General features: G+C 32.7%; 1 protein-coding gene across 2 annotated transcripts; it reads left to right on the top strand.

Annotated features, from left to right (window-relative positions):
* Positions 1–3,763: 3,763 nt before the first annotated feature.
* On the top strand, positions 3,764–16,209 carry LOC106070701 (serine beta-lactamase-like protein LACTB, mitochondrial). 2 transcript variants are annotated; one of them, XM_056017382.1, is made up of 10 exons: positions 3,764–3,902; positions 4,897–5,543; positions 5,677–5,743; positions 6,257–6,447; positions 7,368–7,517; positions 8,184–8,349; positions 8,829–8,994; positions 10,187–10,338; positions 11,037–11,198; positions 12,255–16,209. In XM_056017382.1, the coding sequence occupies exons 2-10, from the start codon at positions 4,929–4,931 to the stop codon at positions 12,671–12,673; spliced, it is 2,088 nt and encodes a 695-aa protein (XP_055873357.1). In that variant the 5' UTR covers positions 3,764–3,902; positions 4,897–4,928; the 3' UTR covers positions 12,674–16,209. The 2 variants fall into 2 exon arrangements, with proteins under 2 accessions (XP_055873357.1, XP_055873356.1); XM_056017381.1 differs by lacking the exon at positions 3,764–3,902 and adding an exon at positions 4,386–4,445.
* The last annotated feature ends 64 nt before the right edge of the window (positions 16,210–16,273 follow it).

Genomic DNA, 16,273 nt, shown 5'->3' with positions numbered 1-16,273 from the left:
CTGTCAAGTAAAAGTGTTTCAATTTCACCTAAACAATTACTCTCGTGTGCTTATGTTACAATATCTGTATTCAACTTGTACCTTTGTGAAAAGTTATGTCTATCATTGGACTATTATCAAGTCTAGTAGATCTATAGGCCTACATTCGCCCAGGATTCTTTGTCAGGAGGGTAGGGGTAATGGGACGGGGTAAAAAGATTTTCATTTTTTAAAAATCTCACACATTCATTTGTTATTAAGAGAAAAATAGGCGCTCTATAAGTAGTCTAAAGGAGGTATTGTGTTTTTTCTGTTTTTCTAGTTTATTACATGATTGTGATGTATTTATGTGTGGACACAGAATCTGCTGGATGTATCATCGCAACTGAATATGCATATAAAGTCAGAAGAACACAACGCGACACTTGGTATGGCTTTTAAACAAGTTTTTATCAAGTCTAATCCATCTGTCTGTCTGTCTAGTTAAAATCTTGTACACCTTATTTCTCACAATTTCCATACTCGGAACAAGTTGAAACGTTGCACAATTATTCATTTTCAATGACAACATATACATAAAACAAAAAGTTACAAAGACAGTTTGTGTGGAAACACAAACTCAAAAGCGGCCCCCGAAAAGATCAAAAGGCAGATTTCAATATTTTCAGACAGAATATCAGAAACTATGAACTACAAACTACCAACTACTACAAAAAGATGAGGCTTGTACACGCGTGGAAAGTGTTAAAAGTTATAACTGCGTGGTGGTTGAAATACTCCACTTAACGCATAGAGAGGTACTAGTGATTGGTGTGGTCATCAGACCGTGACCTCCGTCGAAGGCGCCGATCAGACTCGCAGTCTCAAAGACCCTCTCGGTTGAAGCCTCGTGAAAGAGCTGTAGGCCCACATGAGGACTGGTCGCGAGCAAAATCCAACACACAGCTACCCACCTCAGCCACCAGGCGCAGGCCCACAACCCGAAGACCTTTGCAAATGTCTATCACTTCCATACCATGTTCGGCTTGAATCGATAGACTATCGTTCGGGCTGGTCTCCCCTATGAGGGCAAAGAACAAAAGTTTGTTAAGTCAAGACCTTTTTTTTTTTTTTTTTTGTACCCTTCGGACCTTTTGCGTCATCGTTTGTTTTGGTTAGTGACGTCAGTAAGACCAAAAGGTGCTTGTTAGTGAACAAGAGAAAAAGATCAAAGCGCGTTCGTTATCAAGACTTTGGTTTCATGCCGTCTCATGTGTATGTGAGCGTGAGGGACTAACGACATGTTTGTTTAAAGGTTTTCAGTCTTTTGTTAATAATACTTCATACAATGTGTACGTGAAACTGTATTGATCTCTTAGTTTATAATATTGATTGATAAGTGTGACGTGGGCCTGATAGAAAATAAATATAGAAACATTGAAACAAATTTTCCTTTACACTGAGTGATTCATGAGAGATGAATTGATTGTAAGCACTTCTCAAACTGAATGATTTATGAAAGCTAATTTGATAGTAAGAATGAGATAAAGCCCATCTATTCACTTGATTTTAAGAACTACTTACACTGAATGATTAACGTGTAGACCACTTGATTATAGACGCTGAATGACTTATGAAAGAGTGGGCATACTTGATTATAGACACTTATGCTGAATGAGGCGCGGTGGCTGAGTGTTAAAGCGCCTGGTTTTCGAATCGGAGTGTCCCGGGTTCGAATCCTGGTAAAGACTGGGATTTTTAATCTCGGCATCTTTAGGGCGCCTCTGAGTCCATCCTGCTCTAATGGGTACCTGACACTCTCGTTAATCGTTTACATTTATATCATCTTCCCAATAACTTTATTTTTTTTATGAATTACAAACTATTACAAATTTAATTACACGACGATCTAAACTAATTGATACAATTAATTACAATTACACTTCGTATAAGCTTTTTTTGAAAAAGTATTTTTATAATGTTTTTCTTGTCAACGTCATAGGATCAAACTTGTCACTGTCTACAAGTTATTGAAAGAAGTGGTTAAAATCAAGTAAGCCTACTCTTTCACTCGTCGGACTGGTAGACTTACATCAGATATGGCTTTCATCTTGCGTCAAATGAATCACTCTTCGCAATTTTCTTTGGAGCAGTGCTAAATAAATTGAGGCGATGCCAGTATGAGAGCATTTACATCAAGTTCCGCTCCGATGGCTGCGATTTTAACATACGGCACTTACTGTCCCATACTAAGAATTTAAAAGATGATTGTTATTGAGCTGCTCTATGAGGATGATTGCGCCGTTCTTGCACACACCCAAGAGGAACTTCCACTTGCGTCCACGAGTTTGCTGCCTTGTTCGATCTTATTATCAACCTAAAAAAAAAACCCGCTGGTCATGCTTCAGACGTCCCCTAACGGAACTAACCAAGCTCCACAAATCAAGGTGAATGGCCACTTCCTTAATGTTGTAACGTGTAGGCCTAAATCACTTGATGTACCTGGATGGCACAGTGTTTCAACGATGTGTCACTTTTTAGCCAGACGGTTGTCTATTTTATAGAGGCCTATTAGACTATTAGTTTTAATCTACAGTTTTATTTGTAATTTATGGCTATTTAGTTACCTAAAGTTTAAATGTAGTTTACACTTCGATGAAACTATAGACTACTTTTAGGTGTTAGGGGAAAATAGTTTAATTTATATTTATGCATATTTTTAGTTTATTATATTTTTGGAAAGTTTTATGGATAAAATGCCATTGTATTGCTTATGCTGTCCAACACAATGACATTTTAGATTTAAGGTTTAATACATTTATTAAAGCATTTTATTCTACTTGTTTTATGTGTAAGTTAAAATTACTTTTATAGAGGCCTATTAGACTATTAGTTTTAATCTACAGTTTTATTTGTAATTTATGGCTATTTAGTTAATAGACAACCGTCTGGCTAAGGCCAACAGCGCTTTCGATTGCCTTTAATTGTGTGTATGGCGGTCTCTTCACGTAATAACAAAAATATTTTTTTTTAAAGCATTGAATCTCACCTCACTTTTGCAAGATTCTGAGAACTGGGTGCTCTATAAAGAGCATTCATCAAAAGCTTCCAAATAAGATGCCTTCTCTTTCTTAATGGTCATACGCTGGCAAAACTTAGAAGTCAGTGTGGACAATATTGGAAGCAATACTTCACATTTACCCAACCCTTAGTCTATTTAACCGTTGGGGCACCACACAAGGTTTGTCGACCGTCTTTTGCCTTGGATCGAACCTCTTTCAATGGCACGCCCGTCCACTTTTTTTTATTTTGTCTTCCCATCGCTTTCTCTGTTTGCCTCTTCTTCTTTTCCTGGTACTGCTCCCAGTAGGATGGTCTTTGCAAGCTATAGGCCTACTTACCATTCGACAACCATTGGACACTTTACCCGCATGGGATAAAAGACGATCATTTTTTTTTTTGGCGAGCTTAATGTAAGACGGCGTAACAGAGGTGCTCCCTGTAGGTAATCGCCATAAAGATAAATTCAGGCCTTATTTTTTTCCTCGTTGGCCTAGAGGAAATGAGCAAATGACCTCTAAAAGAGATTTGGAGAGCTCTAACGAAGGACGCGAGACACACATTTTAGGCCCAAAGAAAAGCTTGTGTCTAAGACAGGTGCATGATGTGTGAAAATATGCAGGTCTAATCATGATTGGATATGATTGGATGAGTCCCCAATCTCTTGTAAGCCAGGTCAAAAGCCAAAGGTCATCAAAGGGACGTCACTACAAAATATATCTAGATCAAGATTGACTAGTCTAGATGCTAAGATAGCTCATATTCATAAGTCATATATCTATGACTAGTCTATATCTATACAGTCACAATACACTAGTCACTACAGTGTATACAGATCTAGATCTATATAGATATCTAGATAGATATTTAAGAAGTTTAGAAAAGTAGAAACAATTACTTTAACATTTCTTCCTTGTTATTGTGGCTTTCTGACTAATGATCTAATAAATTCTAATAATCTCATCTATAATTCTCTATGATACTCTAGTCTCTCTACGAGTCTATAGTCTAAATCATCTAATCATACTTTATTGTCTTGATCTTGATACTACCAGTCATGTGATGGTCTAATCAAGTAATCAAGTCTAACTAATGTCTCTAACTCTGTCTTACTATGAACTATCTAATCTAGATCTGGAGTCCTTTTCTAGCCTTTCCCTTTGCCTTTACCAGATTTTTAGAGTTTAGGGGCTTAGTGAGACTTTTGACTTTAAGTTTAAGGCTTAGGTTTAAACTTAGTTTAAGTTTACGTCAACTTTGGTCTATTATAATATAAGATATAATTAATTATAGATCTACTCTAATAATTAATATCTAATCTATCTAATCTACCGTAGATATAACTGGCGTAACCCGTAACATAAAAGAGCAGAGTCTCAGCAAAGCTACATCAAATAGACTTATTAGTTTTATAGACTCAAGTCAAAGTAATAATAATTATATAGATCTAGATCTAGTAGATCTATCTATTCTATTTACATCTAGATCTAGAATTTAGTAGAATTTATATCTAGATGGAGATCTAGAAATACTAGAAAATAGTAGAATCTAGGAGAAATAGAACCTAGATCAAACCCGTTTTATTATCTATCTAGATCTAGATTAACTAGATATATATAGACCTCTATCAGCTATCTAGTAGATCTAGATTCTAGATCTTGATTTGATCCTAGTCCTAGTTTCACTGTAGATTGTCACTAGATCTCAATCCTAAATAAATATGAGATCTTTCACTTGAGTTTTTTTTTTAAATTTCATTAATTGCCTTAATTTTATTTCCTTAATTGAAATTTTTTAATAGGCCTCTATGATCTAGATCTATTTACTACTTTATTAAATATATATAAATTATAAATAATTGCATTTCTCTGCTTGCAGGGTGACTTGCGAATCCCAATTAATTAAAAAAAATGATGGCATTACGGCAGCTTCAAATTTTAAGATTCTATCAAGCATTGTCTAGCAAGGGCTTGAAACTATCTTCTAGTTCTCAATGTAAGACTCATAACAAAAATTGCTGTTGCGGCTCATCTCAATTTTCATTCCAAAGCCAGCTCTCACATCATTCTCTAGCAAGTGTCAAACCAAACACTAAAGCTAAACAGATTAGTAAGCAGAAAGATGTGAGAATCCTATTTCCTTGGTGCAACAAAGGCTGCTGTGCTTCTCATTCTCCCCAACAGGACAGACATAAAGCAGACCAGTTTCCTAAAGCATCAACCTTACGTTTTGTTTTAAGTGTTATTGTTGGTGCCTTATTCTCATGGACTTTGTACTCCCTAGTAACAAAAGATGAGGGAAACCCATTCCACCATCATTTAGTTACCAATGCTTTGTGCTCCTCTAAATCCAAGTCGGATGATGATTCTGACCAGAAAGACAAGAAGAAAGATAAGAAAAAAGATAAAAAGAAAGATAAGAAGAAAAAAGGTTCAAAAAGAAATAAAGATAAAAAGACAAAAGATCAGAAAATGTCTCTGTCAAGTGCTATAGAAAAAACTCAACAGTTGTGTATAAAGAAAAAGGTAAAACTATTTTCAATATTTTGAAAAATTATGTTAGAATGAAACAATATTCTTACTTGTTAACTTTTAATACTCTTTCATATAAAATGTATAACTTTAAAAAACCAAGTAACATCTACAATACATTTGAAAGGAGCAAGTGGGCTGCCCTGGCATTGTTGTTTGTGTCAGTGTTGATGGAAAGCAAGTGTATGCTGAAGGTATGTAGACTACAGCTAGATTTGTTAAATACAATTTAAACTATTAAATTGTAATTTCAATTTATTTTTTCTTAAGAATATTTATGAAAGGTTTTAAGCTAGTAGTATTGTTCTTATATCAGTTAAAGAGACCAATAAAAAAATATTTTACATTCACTTCTGTAGCAATGACAACTATCATATAATAATTATGTCAGAACTAGTTTAGTCAAGAATGTTCGGTTACACTCAGATTTATTTTCCATCAGGCAATCAGAACATTGTTTTAGAAGTTAACTTTTTTTCTCTTGTTCTCTGCATTTAACAGCAACATAGATAGACAGTAATAAGTGTGAAATGGCTGATGTACTATAAACTAAAATAAAAATTATTCTAATAATTCTTTTTGTAAAAACTCAGGCATAAATTATTCTTAAAGTAATTGTTTCAGATTAGCAGACAACACAACATGCCCATACCTGATCATAATTTTCCTTTTTTTTATGTTATGTTTTCATTTTTGTCTGTGATCAGGATTCGGCTATGCTGACCTAGAAAACCATACAGCTATAAAGCCCAACTCTGTTCTGCGTATTGCAAGTATCAGTAAAGCTATCACTGCAACTATTGTGGCCAAACTTTGGGAAAACAAATTGCTAGACCTTGATCAAATAGTCCAACATTACGTGCCAGATTTTCCAGAGAAAGAGTTTCTTGGTGAAAAGGTAATTTCTAGTTCTTTTCGTAACTCTTTTAGCTTTTTTGTTTTAGTGTTACAAACATATTTCTTAATCATAGTGTTCCTATTTAGTCACCAAAGTAGTTGATTTACTATCATTATTTATTTATCTTCACTACAAAAGATCTTATAAAATAGTTCCTTTAATCGTCTCTGTTTTAAGCAATCCCTAGCATCTTATCTTTAAATTACAGATGTTCCTTCTTAGCAGAGAATAATTAAGTCCTACCTATATCCATCTAGTCAATGTAGTTGTCCATGTTAATTTGAGACTTAAACTCTTAAATTATGCTAAGTCCTAAAACCTACTATTTAAAGGTTTAAAAGTCATGAAACTTACAAGCCTTTTTAAGTTCTGTTGCTATTGACTAGGTAGACCTTTCTGTTCAGGTTGTAACTCAGGATGCACTTATTTGCTTGCAAAGTCTGTTTTGGCTCTTGATGTTTCATGCTCTGATATTGCCCTTAATTTCACTCATTTTAACAAACTTCTAAAACTTTGTTCCTGTTTTTAATAAAAATAATATTTTTTTTTTTTTCATTTTCCTGAAGTAAATTTGTTATACAGTTGTTTAATGTTACACAGTACAAAATATTATAACAATGCATAGTAAATGTACATTAATTAACTTGTTGAATGCTTTTTCCTGGTCAACATAAGTTCAATATCACAAAGTTCCTTTGGTTTCTTTGAAATGGAACTGGGCAACAACTAGTAAAAATTAAATTTACACCTATTAAAAAAAAACACCTGTATCTCCATTTTGTCATCCTCACTAGTTCAATTAATTCTTAGCTTTATTACAATAATGATCAAAAAGGTGTTTTTTTTTTTCGTTTTAAATTTTACCTAATACTTAATACATTGTTATATGTTAATGATTAAAATTTGCAAAAAATACCCAGGTGTCCATAAAGGTGAGACAGTTATTGAATCATACTTCAGGTATCAGACATTACAAGGCTGAGAATGACCCTGTATATGCTAGTGATAAGATCATTGGATCCCTTCTTAACAAGTTCAAGGCTGTTACAGTGACCCCATTCTTCCATATGGTAAAGTACTTTGCCTTATCTGACATACATAAATAAAATATTAGAACACACAGTAATGATTCTTCTTTACATTACATTGATTGCTATCAACTTTCACATACCACTCATATGCCAGCACTTAGATGTCAGCATTCAGATGTTAGCACTCTGTACTGCCATTCTGTCTGCTGCTAATGCTTCTGTAATGTCTGTCACTTAACATTATCAAATAGATATTTTGTTCTTCTTTATCTTCAAGTTTACAATTATAAAAAAAATATCATTTTCACATACATATTAAATTAAGCTCTATTTTGGTAATTGACAATATTTAAAGATATCAATGGATTGTTACATTAAACTATCAAAGCATTTTGTATCATGAAGTCAGGCTAATTTCTTTCAGTTCATGTTAATAGCTATACAACACAAGTTATTGATTTTTTACCTAAATCTTTAAATTTAATTTAAGTAGCTTTTAATCACAGGTAATCAATCACTCTAACTAAGCACAGTAGATACTTGAAGAAATGACATGTTATAAGCTGCTGCTAGTTGTATTAGCAGTGTCCAAGTTTTTAATTTAAATCAATTTTTAGTCTTTAAGTTCTAATAAAATAGTTTAGATAAGCCTTAACAATCATTTTATTTTGGTTTAATAACATTTTTGTGTAATTTTAAACACAGAATCAATCCAAAAGTTGCCAGAAAACTAAAGTGGATCAGAAATGCAAGAAGATAAAAAAAGAACGTTCTGAAATGGATAGAAAGGAATACTACATCACTAAACCATATAAAACCACGAAAGAAGCTTTGAATTTGTTTATTAACGATCCATTACTGGCTAAACCAGGTTAGTTTTTTTTTCTTGTTATACAATTAGAATTAAATGTGTGAATTTTAATCAGACTGAATGACTAGTTAGATATACTCCAGAACTAACACTGCTAATGTTAGCTAAGCTATCAAAACATTGTATTCAAAGTTTGAAATTTAGGCAATTTTTATGTTTAAGATATTTATTTACTTAGTTTGTCCTAAGTCTACAGCAGTCTCTCTAAAGTTATTTAATCTGATGTAACCCACTCATCAGCGTCTTGAAAAACATCAAAAAGTCTTTCTAGCACTTCCAAGTGTTTATTGATTATGTTTTCTTATGTTCTCAGCACATAGATGTTGTCTTGAGTCACTCTACCATTTGTAATCAGACAATATGTAACTAACCTAGGTCATATCTGCATTAGTAGTAAAGCTATATTTCTTTACTTCGGAATTTTTATTTAAAAAAAATTTAGTTTACTATATTTATATTTAAATGAACAAAATGTGCAGGCAGTAAGTATATCTACACAACCTATGGATACACTGTGTTGGCGGCCATAGTGGAAGCTGTGACAAAGAAACCTTTCACTGATGTGATGAACGAAACACTACGTCATCTAGGTCTACAGGAAACTTACCTGGATTATAATGATCCAATTATATATAACAGAGCCAGGTATTAACCACTAGTTATGTTATTTATTTCTTCTATATGAAAGCCAGGTTATTGTAACAATTTTGTAACTTGTTGATTGCATAGAGGATGATTTAAGAATCACATTTATGGCCACCACACTGTTCCTTGTGGGGTATTTCTAACCATTAATATTGCATAGAGGTAGAATAAAGTGAGTTGAGTTGCATCATGGGCTTTGGCTTGAGACACAAGGAATAATAATAATATTTCAATTTTATCCTTGAGGAAATCTGTCTTACAATGGTGCATTAGAAAGCATAACAATACCAAAAGAAAAGTTAATTTTCACCCACACATGTGAACACCAGAAAATTAATTTTAGTCAGTTGTTTAATTGCCAAGGGAACAAAAATGTGCTAGGACTATCTTCCCTAGTGGTATTTGAGCATGGAATGGGTTACCTGAATCAGCCAGGATAACCAATGACTTGGCATTCATTAAGTCATTCATTAACAATGCATTAGATTGACTTAGGGACACAGGTAGGAAGTAATCATCTTTTTTTGAAGAGTTTGCTTTTTTTCTTGGCTTGTGGAGTAAAGCTGTGTTATTGATCGTGTGAAAGGGAATAGCCTTCTTTCTTTATGGAAATCAATCCACAAGTGCATCATTCTTAGTAAACTTTGAATGTTGAATGTTTTTGATGACTCAAGGTTTCTTATAGTTCATATAGTTCATAGTTCATATGGCATTTTCTTAAAGAGCTAACTAGACTATTAATGCAAGAACACTCACTGGTTATGGGTTAACATTAGATCACTCTACAAAGTAATGGTCATCTTTATGAAGAAACAGTTGCAGGTCATTAGATTTCTGTAATGAGAACCATTGTTGCAAGTTTTCAGTAAATCATCTTGTGGTTGCTGTAAAGTTTCATTAGAAAGCTTATTTCTTTAGTACCATTGGATTGCCTTGTTCTTAAATGGTAGTAGATCATCCTTTACAAGCCATTACCAATCTTTGTTTTTTGATTATCAGGACTTTTAGTTGTCACCTTAGGTAAAGAGGAAAAAAAACGAATGAATATGAATAGAAGTTAACCCCCCCCACACCCCACTTTTGGTACATACTTCTGTTTTAAAGATTTTATTTCTGCTATTGTTAGAGTGACACTGCTTTTATTTATGCTTAATTTATGTATACAGATATTTTTTTGCATTAATTGCACTAGGTACTATGTTAAAAACAATCGAGGCAATATAGTAAACTCGCCTTATGTTGATCTGTCCTACAAGTGGGCTGGTGGCGGCCTATTGTCTACTCCAGAAGATATTGTCAAGTTTGGTAACATCTTACTCTACTCTGCACAGCATGGCAATGAAAGTAAGTTAAATTAAAAAATTTTTGTTACTTTCATACAACATTTGTACCATTTCATTTTTTAAAATCAACTGCTGCACCTAGAAACATGACAAGTATTGACAGTAATTAACCAAGTTAAACTAAGAAGCACATGCACTAAAGATACTATACCTGTTAAGACAAAGTTAAGTTCATAGATAGGAAATAGAAAGGATAAGAGGAATTTCCCACTCCCTGGGTGCGTTACAATTGATTTGACAGGATGGAAATAAAAGAATTGACTAAACATCTTGTCACATTGTTTCTCTTGAGAACCTTTTTTCTCATTGGTGAGCTTCCCCTTTGCTCCGCCTCTTTTATCACAATTTGATTTTTAAGATACAGTCTGATAGAGCAGCTACAGATCTGGAAACTTTGTACAGAAAATTGTTCAAAAGTCAATATTTCATCCAAGTCAGTGAGGGGGAACATTTCCATTACCCTTGCTCTTCTGTTGCAGAAAATCAAACTAAGAACTCATTCTGTCATTCAAGCATGAACAATATTTCTTCAATCTGCAAAACAACAACAAAAAAAACAACAGTTATGTAGTAGAATTAGAATATTTGTGAAAACTTACTGAATTAGTATATGAATATTTGGATATCTGTAGGATGAAATAATCTTTTTTTGAATAGAAATTAGGCTTTCATCAATATTCTTTCATGGTTTTCTAATAGCAACTGGAGCACCTGGCTATCTCTCATCATCAACTCTGTCAACTTTCTGGCAACCACAAGAAACCCAAACATCTAGATACTATGGCCTGGGCTTTGAAATAGTTCCAGGCAAGGAAGAGTATGGTCTTTGTCCAGATCTCAAGTTTGGAGCTGGTCATTCAGGTATCTATATAACTTGTGTGTGTGTTGTAATAACAGAAAATATCCTGTTAAACTATCAAGGCTTAGTTTTATTCCTTTAAACACATCAATGTTTCAGATTATCTTTTAAAACCTTTGCCACTGACTAATGTATTAGTACTACACTCCTTAACTTTAATCAATATTGCATGTATACTACATACTTGAAAATTCATGTGATTCATAGTCAAAACATAATCTGATGTTAGAGATCTCTACAATTTTACCCCCCCAAAAATTTTTTTTTTAAGAATCCGTAGGGACTGAAAATGATTATAAAAAACTACTTTGACTTATAAGAAATAAAAGCATCATCATATGAACTTTTGTTAAAAACAACTAACCTTCATAACTTTTTGACAAGTTTTTTTTGTGCACAGAGAAAAATATAACTAAAATAAAATTATAACCATTTGTCCACTTAGTTATAAGTATTGTTGAGGGTGGTGGTTGATCCAGTTGAGTGTAGATGATATTGATTACTCTGGTTATTTGAGATGTTATCAGCAAGCTTGTTAAATTAATAACATTTTCCAACAGAATACAAATAAATCTAGTAAATAATGATGAAGTCCAGTTCTTTACTAAAACAACAGTTTATTACAAAAAAAGGGCACAGTCCATGTCAATATCTATACTACAAGCCTGTCTCCTTCGTCGTCGTTCATCCATTAATTGTTTCTTATCTATTTACACTCTAAGTTTTAAATGTACTGTTGTGTCACTAAAGAAATACCCAATGAAACCCAACTTCTATGCATGTTGCTATTGAGTCATTACAGTATACACAGTTATCCCCCTTACTTATAAGTCTACCCAGTTTTTCACTTTTACAGCTTTTGATCAAAATTAATTTGATTATGCAAGGAATTTTTGTGTGGTTATTAATACTCATCAATGGTTATATTTTATATTAATGACATTATTAAATGCTGTTAGTAAAAATATAATTGTTTCTTTTATTTTTGTTTAAATATATCAGACTTAATATATTTTGTCATGAGTATTAGTTTTTGCTTTTTTTTTAATCTCTTCTAGGTGCTGCTGTAGGTGTTAGTAGTGCCTTATTCATTTTGCCCAGATCTCTACCAGAGGGTTTCGCAGGTACTCACAGTGCACCAAAACCTGCAGAGAACATCCAACAAGAGGTAAACTCATTGCCTGGACAGAAAAACAGCTTGAACCCTGTCACATTACCTTGTGACCATCTCATGGTTACTTCTGGTCATTTGGTCAGTCTTAATAATGCTGATGGACACATATCTAATGCAGATGAGGCCCTAACAGCTAAGTTGGTATCAAATGTTAAAGATAAGCCTAAGAAGGACAAGCTACCACAGACTTTTACTCCACAGGGTGTTGTGGTGGCAGTGTTTGTCAACATGATTGATGTCTCCGTCTCTGATGTGGCTGAAAATGTTGCCAGAATTTTTGAAAAGGTGGACATGTCAGAGTAGCATTGAAAGTTGGATTAACTCTTTCTCTTCGGAAGTATTTTCGAACATTTGGATGCAATGAAATTTGGAATGCAAAACAATTCTTTGATGAAAACTTATATGACTATTTTGTTTGATACCTGAAAATGTTATATTTATTAAAAAAAATCAAAGGAAAATGCATGCTCTTCTATAAAATAGATATAAATATTTGTAAAACCAAAAAATATTTTAATATTGATTTATGAAAATTAAAAATGAAAACTTAGCAACTGCTGAACAAACTGAAGAATTGATTAAATGTAGGTTAAAATTTTATGATTGGAATAGAAAGAAAAATGTTTTCATCATATTCATATTCATATTGTCACAAAACTTTGTATACGTCACATTTAAAACTCATGAATGAAATCTTCAGCTAATAATCCTTGCCACTACCTTTGGAAAAATGAAAAATGAACAACTGTCGACAAGTCTAGCTCTAGCTCTAGACTGTATATTGGAATTATATAATGATCCAAATTATAAAAATTATTTTCTACAATATTTATTTATATTTTTGACAAGACTTCACCTAACCATATACACATTTAAAAACATATGATTGTCTTGAGCTCATTATCCCATATTGCTATCATCTGGAACATCAATGTAAAGAAAATAAGCCCTCTCTTTTTAAAAGCATCTTTCTTGGTAAATACAAATGGAAAGAAGGAAATGCTGGATGTTTAGCAAAGGATAACTAGTTGAGAACAAGTTTTAAGCATTTAAAAACATATATGGGAAAAACAACAAATTTAAATCCTACACTAGGGCCAGGTCAAATCAACACTTGGGAGTGTTGTTACTGAGAGAAAGAGTTAGCTAAGTACATATCACATTTATCAAACCATTGCTTTTAACAATCTATATTTAATTTTTCTTCTATAATTTATTGTTTTATATTCTCCTAAAAATATTGTTCTTCTATCTCATGAGTTTGTTACAGAATTTATTAATGTAATATGATATACATGAGTTATCAGGGTAATATTGAAGCTGTTTGTAAATGAACTTTTCAATAGTTCTTGTATCATTAATGTTATGTTTTTTTTTCCTGTCTTTTTTGCAACTGAATGATTTGCAGTATGTAATATGTTGGCAATAGAGGACTGTCCTAGTTTAACAAAATGAAATTTTTATAGTTTGAAAAATGTTTTATTGCAAGTGCATGGACAATCCAGTCTCATGAAATTATTAGTACTTCAGCAGTAATGGTTGCAGGTACCATAAAATTTCTCATGAAAAACTCACTACCTAACCTTTGAAATGGTGTTTAGATTTTTTTCCCCTTAAGGTGGATAATTCATTTTTTGTCTTAATCTAGGATACATTTTTTTATCAGAGCTTTATAAAAATGTAGGGGCTCTTTTTTCTATTCTATTAATCTTGTTTAATTTTAGAATTCACTTTTTTACAGTTAAAAGCCATTAAATTGTAGCTTTACATCGAAATAAAATTTCATGACCGAAGCATTAATCTGACTCAGTATTTTTTATAACGGCTAAATATTAATTTGTGAGCTTGGTGGCTGAGTGGTTAAGTGCTTAGCTTCTGAACCAAGAGGTCCTGAGCTTAAGTCTCTGTGACTGGGACTTTTAATTTCATGATTTTTAGGACACCACTGATTTCACCCAACTCTAATGTGTACCAGACTATGGTGAAAGTTGGTGAAAGTAAGGTGGTTGGTCAATGTGCTGGCCACTTGACATACTTATAAGAAACAGATAGATATTAAGATCTAAAAGGAAACACATTATTCTAAATAGCTTTGTAGAGAAATTAAAGAATTTCAGACTGTGACTCAGTCATTGCTCTGTCATTCTTTCATCTTTAATTCATTGTTTGTTCATTTCAAGTTTTAAAAGCAAATTCTAAAATGTTTAAATTTCCAAATTTATATTTCCTATTTTTAAAAGCTTTCTTATTACTTTTAAAGCTGGTATATATGCAATCTAGTTCCTCATATGTAACATTACTGGTTGCACAATTTGAACAGTTCACATTAGGTTTATTCTTTAGAATTCCTAAAATCTAAAAAATTTCCATAGCATGGATGATGTTTCCAAAGATTTACAGCTGTGTAATTCCCAAGTAAATTTAATGGTTATAGTTATAGATGCCCAGATACCTCTCTGGCCACCATATTGTACCAACTAACCCATGACCTCTTTTCTGCTTTTTTAAACAGATATTAGCATTAAAAAAAATCATTCGAACATTAACTAATCAAGCAAATATAAGAGTTCAGTTATACTTGGTTTGTCTGATATTTTTTATGTTTAAAAATTTGTTTCAAAAATGTTTTCACATAATATGTTTAATAATTAAACTCAAGAATTATGAAATCCAATTCTTAGCATTCCTCTGTAATATCTTTTATTCCTTGATTGATATAAACACTTTTTTTTTTTCTTTTACATCTTTTTGTCGGCCTCCAGCAGAAAATTATTTACATCTCATCTAAATTCCATCACATTATTAGTTCTTTGACGTGTGTCATTGTGATGCTGCTTTTCTTCATGTAACCAAATCTCCACTCTTTTCAGTCAGTGGCTATGCTGAATATCAAGATGGAGGCTGATCCATTTTTTCAAGTTGTCCAACTAGTTTTTCTTTGGACAATTCTTTTTTTCATGCTTCCTCCTTCAAGGATGACTTATGACATTGAGTTATGTCTTACAATGGTTGGAAGCGTGGTCGAAATGCTAAGAACGCTTGGCTTGGCTACCTATGAAGGGGGCTTGAGGTTCGACACCCGACTCAGGCAGCACGAAAAACCTTCTCCTAGATACCCCCTCCCCCCCACTGGTCCACAAATGTCATTGGACCAAAGCGCTTTGCTATAAGCATGAAATTTATTTTATTTTTACAATATTCATGAACCAGCTCAGCGTTTGTCTCTTCACAATATTGAAGAGTTCTTTCTTTTTACCTGCGGGAGTGTTCTTATCTTTTCCTAATAACTGATTTCTGTAGCAATTAGGCCTATTCTTTTAGACTTGATTTCTTCTTTTAGCCTCAGCGTTCAGCATCCAACTTTCTCAACCATATAAGAGAATAGAGACTGCTGGGAATACAGTTTTAACTTTACTTATGGATGTTCCATAATTTACTAATGCCAAGGTTAAATGGGTTTTTGTCACTTTTAGTTATCTCCCATCTCTTTAAATGTTGACCCTAGGTATTTAAATTAGTCAACTTCTAATGTTTGATCCTAAATATTAATAGAGTCTACTTCCAATGTTTGACCCTAACTATTTAAAGGAATCAACTTCTTATTTTTTACCCTAGCTATTTAAATGAGTCATTTAGCTGTTTGCGCTTGTATTTTATTATCCAATGAAATGTAAAATGAAAAAAAAACGTGTTCTGATACATTGAATTTTGAATGTTTGGTTTCACTTGTATGGAATTATTTTTAATGGTTTAATAATATTTTTTGTAAATTGAATTTCTTATTACATGATTCTAATTATTAAACAATCAGCTGATTTCAATTCATGAAAAAAAAACAAGCAAACATTGAGCTCTTTTAACTCTGTAATGCCCAGTGAAGTGCCTCTGTAAGATAGAAGGGTT

This window comes from Biomphalaria glabrata, chromosome 18 (genome assembly GCF_947242115.1).
Source record: "Biomphalaria glabrata chromosome 18, xgBioGlab47.1, whole genome shotgun sequence".
NCBI lineage: Eukaryota > Metazoa > Mollusca > Gastropoda > Planorbidae > Biomphalaria > Biomphalaria glabrata.
This window is presented reverse-complemented; position numbering and strand designations above follow the sequence as displayed.

Coding starts and splice junctions, on each gene's coding strand:
- LOC106070701 (XM_056017382.1), top strand. CDS start 4,929: ATGATGGCATTACGGCAGCTTCAAATTTTAAGATTCTATCAAGCATTG. Junction 10,339..11,036: donor TGCACAGCATGGCAATGAAA/GTAAGTTAAATT, acceptor GTTTTCTAATAG/CAACTGGAGCACCTGGCTAT. Junction 11,199..12,254: donor GTTTGGAGCTGGTCATTCAG/GTATCTATATAA, acceptor AATCTCTTCTAG/GTGCTGCTGTAGGTGTTAGT.